At 48.7% G+C, this 15169-nt stretch overlaps 1 protein-coding gene across 4 annotated transcripts in view; it reads left to right on the top strand.

Moving 5' to 3' along the window:
* The window catches only part of CD3E (CD3 epsilon subunit of T-cell receptor complex), a 200916-nt gene that overhangs the window by 55598 nt on the left and 130149 nt on the right, over nt 1–15169 (top strand). The window contains exon 2 of one of the 4 annotated variants that reach the window (XM_075328768.1): nt 7241–7295. The exons of the other annotated variants lie outside the window; for them this stretch is intronic. Coding sequence (XP_075184883.1) covers nt 7292–7295 — 4 coding nt within the window. The 5' untranslated portion in view covers nt 7241–7291. The remainder of the gene's footprint in view (nt 1–7240; nt 7296–15169) is intronic. 4 annotated transcript variants of the gene reach the window in all.

Genomic DNA, 15169 nt, shown 5'->3' with positions numbered 1-15169 from the left:
GTTATCTATGAATGATGTAAGGGAGGAGGGAGTGAACTCTGATATTTCTGCTTGCACAGACACCATAGACACACACACAGCTGCAGCTGTGACAGGGGAGGGGGTCAGAGAAAGGTGTGACAATGCCTCTGCAAGTAACCAGCCTGTGAGCTGGGATCTGTTGCCCTCTGCAGGGATAAGCAGAGAGCAGGGTGCTGCAGGGGGAGGACCAGTGTGTGGGGTGGGGGCTACCACAGCAAATGTGGGGTCCCCAGAGATTTCACACCGGGGTTCTGTTGCTGCAGGAGGGGAACAGGCAGGTGAGATTGGGGCCGGTCCAGGAGCGGAAGTGCTCCCAGGTAAGATCTCGGTGCATGGTTCCCCCACAACCGGGGTGTCAGGAAGCCAGGTAGGTCTGCCTGAACCGGCGACTTGGTCAGGAACGGAGGAGGAGCAGGCACGACCCACGGTCGCAGCGGCTGTGGCCGCTGTCACCCGCAGTGGGAGTGCTGGAAGCCAAGGGGCCTCCCGGAGGTCCGATAGCTCTTCCCCTTCTGACCAAGTGGCAGCCGAGTCAGGTGGAGGCCAGGACACAGGTCCCGGGGTACTGACTGAAGATGTGACAGTCTCGTCGATTCTGGCCACATCTAGTCAGGAGTTTCAGGCAGCGTTAGAAGCTGACGACAGCCTGAAAGCTCTAAAGGAGCAGGCGGCACAGCCTCCCTCGGACTCGGACCCGGAGCGAGTGGTCTGGGACCAAGGACGGCTGTACCGGGCCACGGTCCAGCAGGGTTCACCGGAGGCGTGGCCCAGGGACCGACAGTTGGTGGTACCCTATCCGTTCCGGACGGAGTTGTTGCGGATCGCACATGAGATTCCGATGGCCGGACACCTAGGGATCGCTAAGACCAAGGCCAGGTTAAACCAGCATTTCTACTGGCCAAAAATGGGGGCCGATGTGGCTGCCTACTGCCGTTCGTGTGAAACCTGTCAGAGAGTGGGGAAGGCGGGGCCACGCCCCAAAGCCCCACTGGTATCTCTGCCAATCATCGATGAGCCTTTCAGGAGGGTGGCTGTGGATCTGGTCGGCCCGCTGGCCATCCCCAGCAGCTCCGGGAAACGCTTCATACTGACGGTAGTGGACTATGCCACCCGGTACCCAGAAGCAGTGGCCTTGTCGTCCATTCGGGCTGACAAGGTGGCCACCGCATTGCTGGAGATTTTCTCCCGAGTGGGTTTTCCCCAGGAAATGCTCACTGACCGGGGGACCCAATTCATGTCCCAGCTGATGGAGACCCTCTGTAAGCAAGTCCAGGTGCGACATCTGGTGGCCAGCCCGTACCATCCACAGACTAATGGCCTGTGCGAGCGGTTCAATGGCACCTTAAAGCAGATGCTTAAGATGTTGGTCGACTCCCATGGGCGTGACTGGGAGCGGTATCTCCCACACCTGTTATTTGCTTACCGGGAGGTTCCACAGGCCTCAACAGGATTCTCACCGTTTGAGCTCCTGTACGGGCGACGTGTGCGGGGCCCCCTGGCTCTGGTGAAAGAGGCTTGGGAAGGGGATTTGGCCACCCCTGGAGTGTCGGTTATCGAGTATGTCATGCGCTTCCGGGACAAAATGCAGGCCTTGACGCAACTGGTACACGACAATATGGCTCAAGCCCAGGCCGATCAGAAGCGTTGGTACGACCAGAACGCTTGTGAGAGGACCTACCAAGTGGGTCAAGAGGTGTGGGTACTGGTCCCCGTACCACAGGACAAGCTTCAGGCAGCCTGGGAAGGCCCATACCTCGTGTACCAGCAGCTCAACCCTGTGACGTACCTGGTCACCCTGGACCCTGCCCGTGGAAGGCGGAAGCCCTTCCATGTGAACATGATGAAGGCACATCATGAGCGGGAGGCATGTGCGCTCCCCGTGTGCAACCTGCCCGAGGAGGGAGAAGCGGAAACCCTCTTGGATATGCTAGCCCAGGTTAGGGCAGGCGGATCCATTGAGGATGTGGAGGTTGGCCACCAGCTCTTGGAGGACCAACGGTCCCAGCTGTGGGCCACCCTACACCCCTTCCGGGGGTTGTTTACCAACCAGCCCGGAAGGACTGACTTGGCTGTCCATCACGTGGACACTGGGGATCATCCCCCGATCCGGCGTTCAGCATATCGGGTCTCCCTGGAGGTGCAGCAACACATGCGCCAGGAGATTGACGAGATGCTGGAGCTGGGGGTGATCCAGGCATCCAACAGCGCTTGGGCCTCGCCTGTAGTCCTCGTCCCTAAGAAGGACCGAACCACTCGGTTCTGCGTGGACTACAGGGGGCTCAATGCTGTCACGGTCGCCGATGCGTACCCAATGCCACGCATCGATGACCTGCTCGATCAGTTGGCCGGGGCTCAGTACCTGACCATCATGGACCTGAGCCGGGGATATTGGCAGATCCCCCTGACTCGCAAGGCCAGGGAACGCTCTGCCTTTATTACCCCATTTGGACTGTACGAGTCCACGGTGATGCCATTCGGGATGAGGAATGCCCCTGCCACTTTCCAGCGGATGGTCAACACCCTGCTCAAGGGACTTGAAGGGTACGCGGCCGCGTACCTGGATGACATTGCCGTCTTCAGTCCCACCTGGGAGGACCACCTAGAGCATCTAGCACAGGTGCTCAGGCGGATCCACCGGGCAGGTTTGACCATCAAGCCGGGAAAGTGTCAGCTGGCCATGAGCGAGGTCCAGTACCTCGGTCACCGGGTAGGTGGGGGAACGCTGAAGCCCGAGCCTGAGAAAGTGGAGGCCATCGCATCCTGGCCCACCCCCAGGACCAAGAAGCAGGTGATGTCCTTCTTGGGGACCGCTGGGTACTATAGGAGGTTTGTTCCATGCTATAGTAGCCTAGCAAAGCCCTTGACGGACCTCACCAAGAAGAAGCTGCCCTCTGCAGTCGATTGGACAGTGGACTGCGAGACAGCCTTCCGGGCCCTAAAGGACGCCCTGTCCAGCCCGCCCGTGCTACAGGCAGCCGACTTCACGCGGCCGTTTGTAGTACAGACCGACGCCAGTGACTTCGGCCTCGGTGCGGTGCTCAGCCAGGTGGACTCTGCGAGCCAAGAGCACCCAGTCTTGTACCTGAGCAGGAAGCTGTTACCAAGGGAAGTGGCCTATTCTACAATGGAGAAGGAGTGCCTGGCCATAGTGTGGGCCCTGCAGCGTCTGCAACCCTATCTATACGGGCGCCACTTCATCGTGGAGACGGACCACAATCCCCTCAGCTGGTTGCACACCGTCTCTGGGACGAATGGGCGATTGTTGCGATGGAGCCTTGCGCTCCAGCAATACAACTTCACCATTCGCCACAAAAGGGGCCGTGACCACGGTAACGCAGACGGGCTGTCCCGACAAGGAGAGGTCGCGGACGGGCGCACGGGGGAACACCGGAGTGTGCTGCCCCCTAGCGCCCTCAAAAGGGGGGAGGTGTGAGGTAAATCCGGAGATATGACGATAAATCATGACATTCAAGTCATGTCAGGAAGCCCTCTCCTGGTGTCACTACCCCCTTCCCTTCACACAACTGGTTTAGCAACAAATCCATGGCCATGTCCTGTGATATGGAAATTAGGTGGCTTTAGGACAATGGATACAGGATGACTCCCTGCCGTCACCCTGTAGTAGGAGCTGCTAGCTAGTTAGCAAGGCTATGGAAATAGCCAGACAGAACGACTCCAGTAAAAAATGGTTCATATCTCGCAAGCCATATCTCCGATAAATATGGCAACCATAACAATGGTGTCTCCGCATGTGGACGATGCTGGCACACCCTTTTTATGGAAGTAGGACATTGGGAAACACACCAAACGTGATATCAGCCATATGGGAACTCGTAGACAGGTCATGAGTCCCCTCGTTCTGCAGCTAAATTCATAACTGTCAGAATGAGAGCATTGGCGTCCGTCTACGACGCTCCCAGGCACAGTTATGGCCAAAATCCCCTTTTCTGGATAATTCTGATCCATGCAGGGGGAGTGGCAGTGCTTCCCCGTGAGGTCACTAAGGTAGGAGGAGACCTGGATTTGCCCAGGTTGATAACCCTGCTTCGGCCATTTTCCAAGGTTCTTCTGCTCGGGGGCCTGGTTGGGAAAGACCTGTGAGGAAGAATCCTAGAAACCTGGTCTACAGCGCCCCCCTGTGGCCAGACGCACAAGGTAACTGATTGAATTGCATACCTGTTGTAAACCATGCTTTATCTGTAAATGTACTCTGACATATGTATATTCTGTAGATTCCCTATTGTATATATTGTAGTTTCTAGTGTGCTTTAGGCGATTAAATTATATAATTAATCTTGAGCTGTTCTGTTATCTCGATCTTGAATCCCACGTCTGTGTGTTCGGCTAATAGTTACCGTGAAGCGGTTGGTGGCAGCGAGTTGTGCCAAGGATTATTGTGGGGAGGCCAGTGAGATTCGGGGAGAGTTTATATATTCCGCCCGCGGAGGTCGGGGGAATATATACCCTTCTCTCGCCGGGGGCCCTTCAATAATCGGCATAAGTAGTATAGCGGCCTCCTTGCTTATGGTCGGGCAATTCCATAATTGGCCTGACTATAAGAGGGGCGCTAGAGAGCGCGTCACGTGCTCTGTCTGTCGGTCGGGAGGTATAAAGTAGGGGTGACCCCCACTTGTTACCCCCCGATTGTGACGTACTGGTAGCCAGCGCGGGGGATTTCTGAGTGACCCCCCCGGTGGTTTGTGACAGTTACATTTATATATGAAGTGCAGGGAGCAGCTCTTGCTCTCGGTAGTGACGCGCCGCCGGCAGCCACGCGGTATTACCCGGTCTGTTTCCGTGTGAGACAAGTACACAGAATACCTGGACTGACCGTCTACCGAGGGATCAATTATCTGCTCCAGGATTATGAAATATTAATTATATTGAGCTGAACTGCAGACGGAGCATTTTCTGCAAATGTATTTAGAAAAAAAAAATCGCTCATCATTTTTTTTTAAAAAAAAAAGGCATGACCCTTTTACAAGGTTAACCCCCCCCCCCCCCCCCGAATCCTCCCAGTCCAGGCCTTGAGTCATCCTGTTCCTATAGGAGATGATCATCCAACTTTTCTAGAACTCTGCATGAAAACATAAGCAAGCATCAATTCTGTCTATATTGCTCGGTAGTCATTACTAGTGATCAGCGGGCACTACCATGCTCAGGTGCCCGCTCATCACTAGTTATGAGTACTGAGCACCCGAGCATGGTAGTGCCCGCTCATCACTAGTTACGAGTACTGAGCACCCGAGCATGGTAGTGCCCGCTCATCACTAGTTACCAGTACTGAGCACCCGAGCATGGTAGTGCCCGCTCATCACTAGTTACGAGTACTGAGCACCCAAGCATGGTAGTGCCCGCTCATCACTAGTTACCAGTACTGAGCACCCAAGCATGGTAGTGCTCGCTCATCACTAGTTACCAGTACTGAGCACCCGAGCATGGTAGTGCCCACTCATCACTAGTTACGAGTACTGAGCACCCAAGCATGGTAGTGCTCGCTCATCACTAGTTACCAGTACCGAGCACCCGAGCATGGTAGTGCCCACTCATCACTAGTTACGAGTACTGAGCACCCGAGCATGGTAGTGCTCGTTCATCACTAGTTACGAGTTACGAGCACCCAAGCATGGTAGTGCTCACTCATCACTAGTTACCAGTACTGAGCACCTGAGCATGGTAGTGCCCGCTCATCACTAGTTACGAGTACTGAGCACCTGAGCATGGTAGTGCCCGCTCATCACTAGTTACGAGTACTGAGCACCCGAGCATGGTAGTGCCTGCTCATCACTAGTTACCAGTACTGAGCACCCAAGCATGGTAGTGCCCGCTCATCACTAGTTACGAGTACTGAGCACCTGAGCATGGTAGTGCCCGCTCATCACTAGTTACCAGTACTGAGCACCCGAGCATGGTAGTGACCGCTCATCACTAGTTACGAGTACTGAGCACCCGAGCATGGTAGTGCCCGCTCATCACTAGTTACGAGTACAGAGCACCCGAGCATGGTAGTGCCCGCTCATCATTAGTTACGAGTACAGAGCACCCGAGCATGGTAGTGCCCACTCATCACTAGTTATGAGTACTGAGCACCCGAGCATGGTAGTGCCCGCTCATCACTAGTTACCAGTACTGAGCACCCAAGCATGGTAGTGCTCGCTCATCACTAGTTACCAGTACTGAGCACCCGAGCATGGTAGTGCCCACTCATCACTAGTTACGAGTACTGAGCACCCAAGCATGGTAGTGCTCGCTCATCACTAGTTACCAGTACCGAGCACCCGAGCATGGTAGTGCCCACTCATCACTAGTTACGAGTACTGAGCACCCGAGCATGGTAGTGCTCGTTCATCACTAGTTACGAGTTCCGAGCACCCAAGCATGGTAGTGCTCACTCATCACTAGTTACCAGTACTGAGCACCTGAGCATGGTAGTGCCCGCTCATCACTAGTTACGAGTACTGAGCACCTGAGCATGGTAGTGCCCGCTCATCACTAGTTACGAGTACTGAGCACCCGAGCATGGTAGTGCCTGCTCATCACTAGTTACCAGTACTGAGCACCCAAGCATGGTAGTGCCCGCTCATCACTAGTTACGAGTACTGAGCACCTGAGCATGGTAGTGCCCGCTCATCACTAGTTACGAGTACTGAGCACCCGAGCATGGTAGTGCCTGCTCATCACTAGTTACCAGTACTGAGCACCCAAGCATGGTAGTGCCCGCTCATCACTAGTTACGAGTACTGAGCACCTGAGCATGGTAGTGCCCGCTCATCACTAGTTACGAGTACTGAGCACCTGAGCATGGTAGTGCCCGCTCATCACTAGTTACGAGTACTGAGCACCCGAGCATGGTGGTGCCCACACATCGCCACTAAAGAAAATATTGCACATTTTCTCCTACCCATTAGGCCTCATTCACACATCAGTATTTTTGTTCAGTATTTCATCAGTGTTTGTTGCCAAAACTTGAAGTCTCCCCAAAACATAGAACAGGGTTTTCTTTCAATTCTAGTTTTCCTCTGTAAGTTCCACTCCTGTCTTTGGCATACAACACTGATACAAAATGCAGAGGTGTGAATGAGGCCTTACAAAGTAAAGAGTGGACAGGACATGGATATCATCTGTACGCTTCCAATGATTTACATGAACCTATAGACGTATATGGGTCAATTTCATGAATGACTTGGATCAGAAATGGACGTCTCTGTTTTTTTCGCAGATACCTGTTCTGCAAGAAAACACGGACATGTGAACAGCCCCATAGACTATAATGGGTATGTATGTATAAACAAACACGGATAGAACACGAATGTGAAAAAGGAATGTCTGAAGGTTTTATTAAAGAAATATATACAGTGCTGTGCAAATTAATTGGGACAAAGCGAAAAAACAAATATTTTTGAATATTGAATAATACAATGTTATAATGCACTGTTACATACCAATTTTAGTAAGGCTGGTTTCACACTTGTGTTGGACGGCTTCCGTAGCATTGCGTTGTGTGACGGATGCAATGCATGCGTTGCATATAGTGGCACAACGGATGCTACGGATCGTACAAAACAACGGAAAGCTTTTTTTTTTTAATTTTTTTTTTTTCTTCTTTACAGTTTTACCGGCAGCAGACTATTGTGAACGATCACCTGATCACTCTCAATAGCCGGCGGCCGGTCGCTCAGCTGAGCGCTGTCACTTGCCGCCGGCCGGGCATGCCGGCGGGCGGGCGCTCAGCTGAACGTTCGGCCACCGCGAGACAAAATAAAGTTTGTGATTTAAAAAAAAAAAAAAAAAAAGAGCATGCGCAGTGAAATCCTGAGGATTCCGCTGCTCAAAAAAACGTTACATGCTGCATTCCTCCCGCTGGGCGGAAGTAACGGAGCATCGCCCAGCGGAAGCAACGCAGGTCCTGTTGGCACAATCCGTCATGCATACAAGTCTATGGAAAACAGCGGAATCCGTTAACGGATTCCGCTGTTTTCCAAAAGGGCGGATTGTAACGGAAGGAAAACAACGCAAGTGTGAAAGTACCCTAAGAAATATGTCCTCCTTTAGCAGATATGAGATTTGCAATGCGTTTTGGCATTGATTCTACCAAGTTGTTGCATAAATTCTTCATCATGGAACCACACTTGTATGGCGCTGTGTATCGTGCGTTCTTTGGTTATACAGTCCATTTTGCCAAGACGTCTCTTCACAATGCTCCACAAATCTTCTATAGGATTTAAGTTGGGTGAATTGCCGATCCAGCACTTTACTTTATCTTCTTCCAGGAATTTCTTCACACACTTGGAATTGAGGCATGGAGCCAAATATTGTTGGAATATCCCTTCAAATTGACGCATGAATGGCGCAATAAAACGTCGAATCGCTAATATGCAAACAAGTCTCTGGAGGTCTTTACTTGTTTTTCTTGCATTATTTTTACTATTTCTAATCAGTGTTTTATCAGTTCTTGGTGTCGTTTTCCTTTTTCTTCCACATTTCCCTTTTCGTTTTGGAGAAAACGATCCAGTTTCATTGTGTGTGCGAATTATTCTTGAAACGGTAGATTTTCCAATACCAACGGTGGAAGCGATTTCTCTTACAGTTAGACTTGTATGTTTATTAAGAGTAATAATTCTAGACCTCTTCTGTGGAGTAACATCCATTTCTACAGGTACGAATCACACTGAGAGAAAAACTACACTAAACCACTCGCCACAGAAACAAGCTCTCAGCTGAAGCTGAGGGGGCAGCTAGCTGTTATTTTCTGACTAAAACCAGTCAAACCACGTTTTGTTACTGAAGGTTGTACACTCACCTGTTCAAAGCAGTTAAAACTGGTTTGAATCACTGACTGGTAACCAACTTACGATTTTAGTGAAAAAATGCTGTGTCCCAATTAATTTGCATAGCACTGTATATATAATTGTATAGTTATGTTGCTCAAGTCCTAAGGTGGCCACAAATAGAGGAAACTTGGACAAAAATAATTATTTTGGCAGGAAGGAGTGACTGGATAATGGCGCCATACAGGGGTGGGATTCAGCCGGTTCTGTCCGGTTCGGGCGAAACGGTTGTTAAAATAGCATTCGGTTCCCCGAACCGGCAAGAAACAGCTCTGGCGATCCGGTTCCCTGTATTCACTTGTGTTAGTGTCTTTAAGACACTAGCACAAATGAATCCCCGTACCTCCGTACACGCCGCAGTTACGGGTTCAGTAGAGGCTATCTGCTCCCTGACTCGGCGTGCAGCGACGCAATGACGCTGCAGAGGTCAGGGCAGTGTGAGGAGGTAGCTCCTCCCACTGCCGTCTGTCAGCGTCAGTGTGCAAAGTGCCGCGGAAGAGGACAGAGGAGAGGCCGCCGGTGCTTGGAGCAGGTAAGCGCTCAGTGAGCCAAAGATGCAGGGAGCAGGGAAAGGGGCCGCATAAGATGGCAGCTATATGGGGAGAGGAGGCTGCATAAGATGGCAGCTATACAGGGAGAGGGGCTGCATAAAGATGGCAGCTATATGGGGAGAGGAGCCGCATAAAGATGGGAGCTATATGGGGAGAGGGGCCGCAAAAGTTTGCAGCTATATGGGGAGAGGAGGCCATATAAGATGGGAGCTATATGGGGAGAGGAGGCCACGTAAGATGGGAGCTATATGGGGAGAGGAGGCCACATAAGATGGTAGCTATATGGGGAGAGGAGGCAGCATAAGATGGGAGCTATATGGAGAGAGGAGGCCGCATAAGATGGGAGCTATATGGGGAGAGGAGGCCACATAAGATAGGAGCTATATGGGGACAGGAGGCTGCATAGATGGGAGCTATATGGGGAGATGAGGCCACATAAGATGGGAGCTTTATGGGGAGAGGAGGCCGCATAAAGATGGCAGCTATATGGGGAGAGGAGCCACATAAAGATGGGAGCTATATGGGGAGAGGGGCCGCAAAAGTTTGCAGCTATATGGGGAGAGGAGGCCATATAAGATGGGAGCTATATGGGGAGAGGAGGCCACGTAAGATGGGAGATATATGGGGAGAGGAGGCCACATAAGATGGGAGCTATATGGAGAGAGGAGGCCGCATAAGATGGGAGCTATATGGGGAGAGGAGGCCACATAAGATGGGAGCTATATGGGGACAGGAGGCTGCATAGATGGGAGCTATATGGGGAGATGAGGCCACATAAGATGGGAGCTTTATGGGGAGAGGAGGCCGCATAAGATGGGAGCTAATTGGGGAGAGGAGGTTGCATAGATGGGAGCTATATGGGGAGAGGAGGCCGCATAAGATGGGAGCTATATGGGGAGAGGAGGCTGCATAGATGGGAGCTATATGGGGAGAGGAGGCCACATAAGATGGGAGCTATATGGGGAGAGGAGGCTGCATAGATGGGAGCTATATGTGAAGAGGAGGCTGCATAGATGGGAGCTATATGGGGAGAGGAGGCTGCATAGATGGGAGCTATATGGGGAAAGGAGCCACATAAGATGGGAGCTATATGGGGAGAGGAGCCACATAAGATGGGAGCTATATGGGGAGAGGAGCCACATAAGATGGGAGCTATATGGGGAGAGGAGGCTGCATAGATGGGAGCTATATGGGGAGAGGAGCCACATAAGATGGGAGCTATATGGGGAGAGGAGCCACATAAGATGGGAGCTACATGGGAAAAGGAGCACATGGGATGAGATCTGTATGGGGAAGGTCGTCCGTTCCAATTTTAGCAGGGCTCGTTTAGTAATAATTTTTAAAAATTGTAGAAAAACTGTTTAATACAATATGACTGACAGTGACTGGAACATCTGGTGCTGGACAGGAGAGTGCAGGTAGAGGAGGGGAAGAAGGGGAAAGAGATTATACTTTAAATTACTCGTATTTTTTTCATTGAGGAAAGTGCGTGAAAATGGGTGTGGCTAACAGAATGGGTGTGGTTACTGAATGGATGTGGTTTTCAACTGGGCGGGGTTTACACAGAACCTCTTGTTACAAATTTGAATCCCACCCATGGCACCATGTATGGCCGAGAATATCCACAGGCTGAACAAGCGCTTGGTCAGCAACATTTGTAGGTGTATGGGCACTTTACGCACACAGCCGAAAACTGCAGCAGCCATATGGCACTGCGGTCCTTCCACATGTTCCCCTCCATGATCCTTTAATTTTGCAAAAACCCGCAGCCGTTCCACCTGCACGATCATGTGTGAATCTTGTAATGACGGCACTTTTTTTGCACGTGAAGCAGCTGTTTCCCTGCAGCTATAACTTCTGACTTCTTTCCAGAAACATTAATGTTCAGCTTGGTTTATATAAAGAGCGGATTGCCGGCTCCGCAGATCGCGCGGCTGGACGGTGCGATTTGGCTGACAGCGCAGCAGCCAGCACCATGTGCCAGATCCTTGTTTCTCATCACATCAATAGTAACTTTGTATCAAACTTTTCCACTCCACATATGTGATTATAACTTGCTTTATTTTCATTTTATTAAAATGGTGAAACATCAAGAATAAAGCAAAGGCTCGTAGGCCAGACCGAAGGGATGCAAATGAGCTGTCATCCGGGAAGAAGAGGGTGCCACCTATTGGAGGTAGCCACCCTATAAGTAAAAGCCGTTTACATTTCTACGCTTAAGCTGTGTGCACACAGTGCATTTTTATTGCATTTTTTGATGCATTTATGAGCACAGTTTTGTCACAAATCTGCATGCAAATCCTTATGCAAAGTCCATGAGAATTCTGAAGTTTTGTGCACATGTTGCTTTTTTTTCCCCTTGCAAATTTGCAGCAGAAAATAAGCTGCAGCATGTAAATTATTTTAGCATTTTTCCACCCCAAATGTATGAAAAATGCAATGAAAAAAAGCATAAAAAAAGCACAAAAAAACACTGGAAAAAATATGCAGCTTTTTTCCTGCCAAGAGATGCAGATTTGATGCACATATTTCTGCAACCAAATACTCAGCGTGTGTACTTGTTCACTTGTTATGGGCGGCACGGTGGCTCAGTGGTTAGCACTGCAGTCGTGTGGTGGCTCAGTGGTTAGCACTGCAGTCTTGCAGCGCTGGGGTCCTGTGTTCGCATCCCAGCAAGGACACCATCTGCAAGGAGTTTGTATGTTCTCCCCGTGTTTGTGTGGGTTTCCTCCGGGTTCTCCGGTTTCCTCCCACACCCCAAAGACATACAGATGGGAAATTTAGTTTGTGAGCCCCAATAGGGACAGTGGTTCTGATGTATGTAAAGTGCTGTGGAATATGGTAGCGCTATATAAAAATAAAGATTTTTTTATTCTTATATTGTGTCTTTTTTTTCAGTGGTCAAAAACGTCCATTTTTTTTGCACAAAAGACATAGGAGCTTTGTAAATGCCCAGATATCTTTTTAGGCCAGTTTCACACATCCGGCTTTTCGCCGGTTTGCCGGATTCACTGCACACCAGTACAGTGTATACAGTACAGTGGCAGCGCCGCAACTTCCGGGTCACATGCTCCGGTCACATGAAAGCATGTGATCGGCGCTTGTCGTGCTGCCTTTGTACTGTATACATTGTACTGTACTGGCGTGCACCAAATCCCGCAAACCGGCGAAAATCCGGATGTGTGAAACTAGCCTTAACCTTCCTATTGTTTTGTGTTGTAAATTACAGGCCATTTTTCCTAGTGGAAAATGCCGGAAATATGGATGTCACTTCTTAAAACACTTGGCGTCTTCTAAAAGCCTAAAATATTTAAAAGACATTCAAAAACCTGGAATATGAACATCAAGTGTTTTTCCATAGAAACGCTTACGTTCATTCTTTTCACAACTTTTTTTGTGGCATTTTACTTGTAAAAAACAGCAGAAAAAGACGCAATGTGAACATACGCTAAATGTATAGGATGTCCGCAGACAGCTATTCCAAAATTGAGGGTAAACAACTTTGTTTCCAGCATGTGATTCTCGTTCAAACTCACTTATGGCAACTAAAAGTTGTGGGCAATATGGAAATCACACCTGAAACCAGATAAAAAGGGGAGATGTTTATTCAATTTTTGCATTGTGTGTCTGTGTGTGCCACACTAAACATGGAGAACAGAAAGAGGAGAGAGAACTGTCTGAGGACTTGAGAACCAAAATTGTTGGCAGCTTTCCAAAATTGTGGGTAAACAACTTTATTTCAAGCATGTGATGGTGATTCAAAACATAACTGTGGTAAGTAACAGTTGTGGGCAATATGGAAATCACACCTGAAACCAGATAAAAAGGGGAGAAGTTTATTCAATTTTTGCATTGTGTGTCTGTGTGTGCCATATTAAGCATGGAGAACAGAAAGAGAAGAGAACTTGTGGGCAATATGGAAATCACACCTGAAACCAGATAAAAAGATTCAATTTTTGCATTGTGTGTCTGGGTGTGCCACACTAAACATGGAGAACAGAAAGAGAAGAGAACTGTCTGAGGACTTGAGAACCAAAATTGTTGGCACCTTTCCAAAATTGTGGGTAAACAACTTTATTTCAAGCATGTGATGGTGATTCAAAACATAACTGTGGTAAGTAACAGTTGTGGGCAATATGGAAATCACACCTGAAACCAGATAAAAAGGGGAGAAGTTTATTAAATTTTTGCATTGTGTGTCTGTGTGTGCCATATAAAGCATGGAGAACAGAAAGAGGAGAAGAGAACTTGTGGGCAATATGGAAATCACACCTGAACCAGATAAAAAGATTCAATTTTTGCATTGTGTGTCTGTGTGTGCCACACTAAACATGGAGAACAGAAAGAGGAGAAGGGAACTGTCTGAGGACTTGAGAACCAAAATTGTTGGCACCTTTCCAAAATTGTGGGTAATCAACTTTGTTTCAAGCATGTGCTGCTCATTCAAACTCACCTATAGCAAGTAACATATGTGGGCAATATGAAAATCACACCTGAAACCAGAAAAAAGGGGAGAAGTTTATTCAATTTTTGCATTGTGAGTCTGTTTAGAATTGTGATACCCTGATGAACAAGAACCAACTTCGAAACGCCTCAGCCTTTGTGAATAGCAGCGCGGCTTTTAACCCTTTTATCTCCACTCTCTGCATTTCTACGCTGTGGGTGCTGCTGCAGCTGGTATCATTTGCTTCAATGGTAGTTGTGTATCACACAACCCGCATAGGAGAGCAAGCAATTACCTTGGTTTTATCCACTGTCTTCACAGCTAATAAAAGTGGATTCTAAGTAGTAGAGCCGGAAAATTAGGAAAGTTCCTTGACTTATTGGACTGGTATGTGGACGAAAAGCCATTTTACCATGTTATGGGCAGTAAAACTATGATTTTATATGAAAGAACTGATACCCTTTAAGCCATAAATATTCTAAAACAGTAAAGAAAGTAATACATTTCCTTTTATTTCAAATATATTATTAGCATTTGCATGGATTATAGATTATTGGTCCATGGATTATAGATTATTGGTCTAATCTCTCCTCTGCGACCCCTTCGTCTTGGAATTATACAATGGTAGACACCAGGTAAAGTGCGATATAACAGTATAAAGGCTAGGTTCGCACACTGCGTCTTTTTGACGCTGCGTTTTTGTGCGTTTTTGGCCTCTAAAAACGCACAAAAACGCACCTGCGTCGAAAAAACGCATGCGTTTTTGCCGCGATTTGGTGCGTTTTTGGCTGCGTTTTGCTGCGTTTTTGAAAAACGCGCAAAAACACCGCGAAAAATGCACTGTGCGCACATAGCCTAACAATGAAAAACGAGCGCTGAAGAGAGAATGAAGCGATTGTCCTCTCGGGAGACACCAGGATGCTGATTTCCAGACTCTCTTGGGACCTCTCAGTGTGCGCAGGAACAGTCCTCTGGTTATGAACTGCGCTGAATTAACATGTTAACTCATGAATGGCCTGCGACTTGGAAAGAACATCAGTCCCTACAGTTTTTATGGAGGTCTCTCGATTTATGGATAAAGAACATCTGAAAATGCTGATTTATACTTATAAGTCTGACTTTTAGGTGCTCTATGTTAATGATGTAGTAAGTTGCTACTGTCCATTTAAAGGGGTTGTCCACATCCCAAAAAATTACTTTTCGATATCTTTGTATAGGACAATAAAGGACTTATTTTTATTTTGATACTTTATTCAGATATCAGTATGCCCGGTATACTCGTATATCTTAAAGGGGTTTTCGAGTGGTAAAAAAAAAATCACCAA

Source organism: Anomaloglossus baeobatrachus, chromosome 11 (assembly GCF_048569485.1).
Source record: "Anomaloglossus baeobatrachus isolate aAnoBae1 chromosome 11, aAnoBae1.hap1, whole genome shotgun sequence".
NCBI classification, from domain to species: domain Eukaryota; kingdom Metazoa; phylum Chordata; class Amphibia; order Anura; family Aromobatidae; genus Anomaloglossus; species Anomaloglossus baeobatrachus.
This window is presented reverse-complemented; position numbering and strand designations above follow the sequence as displayed.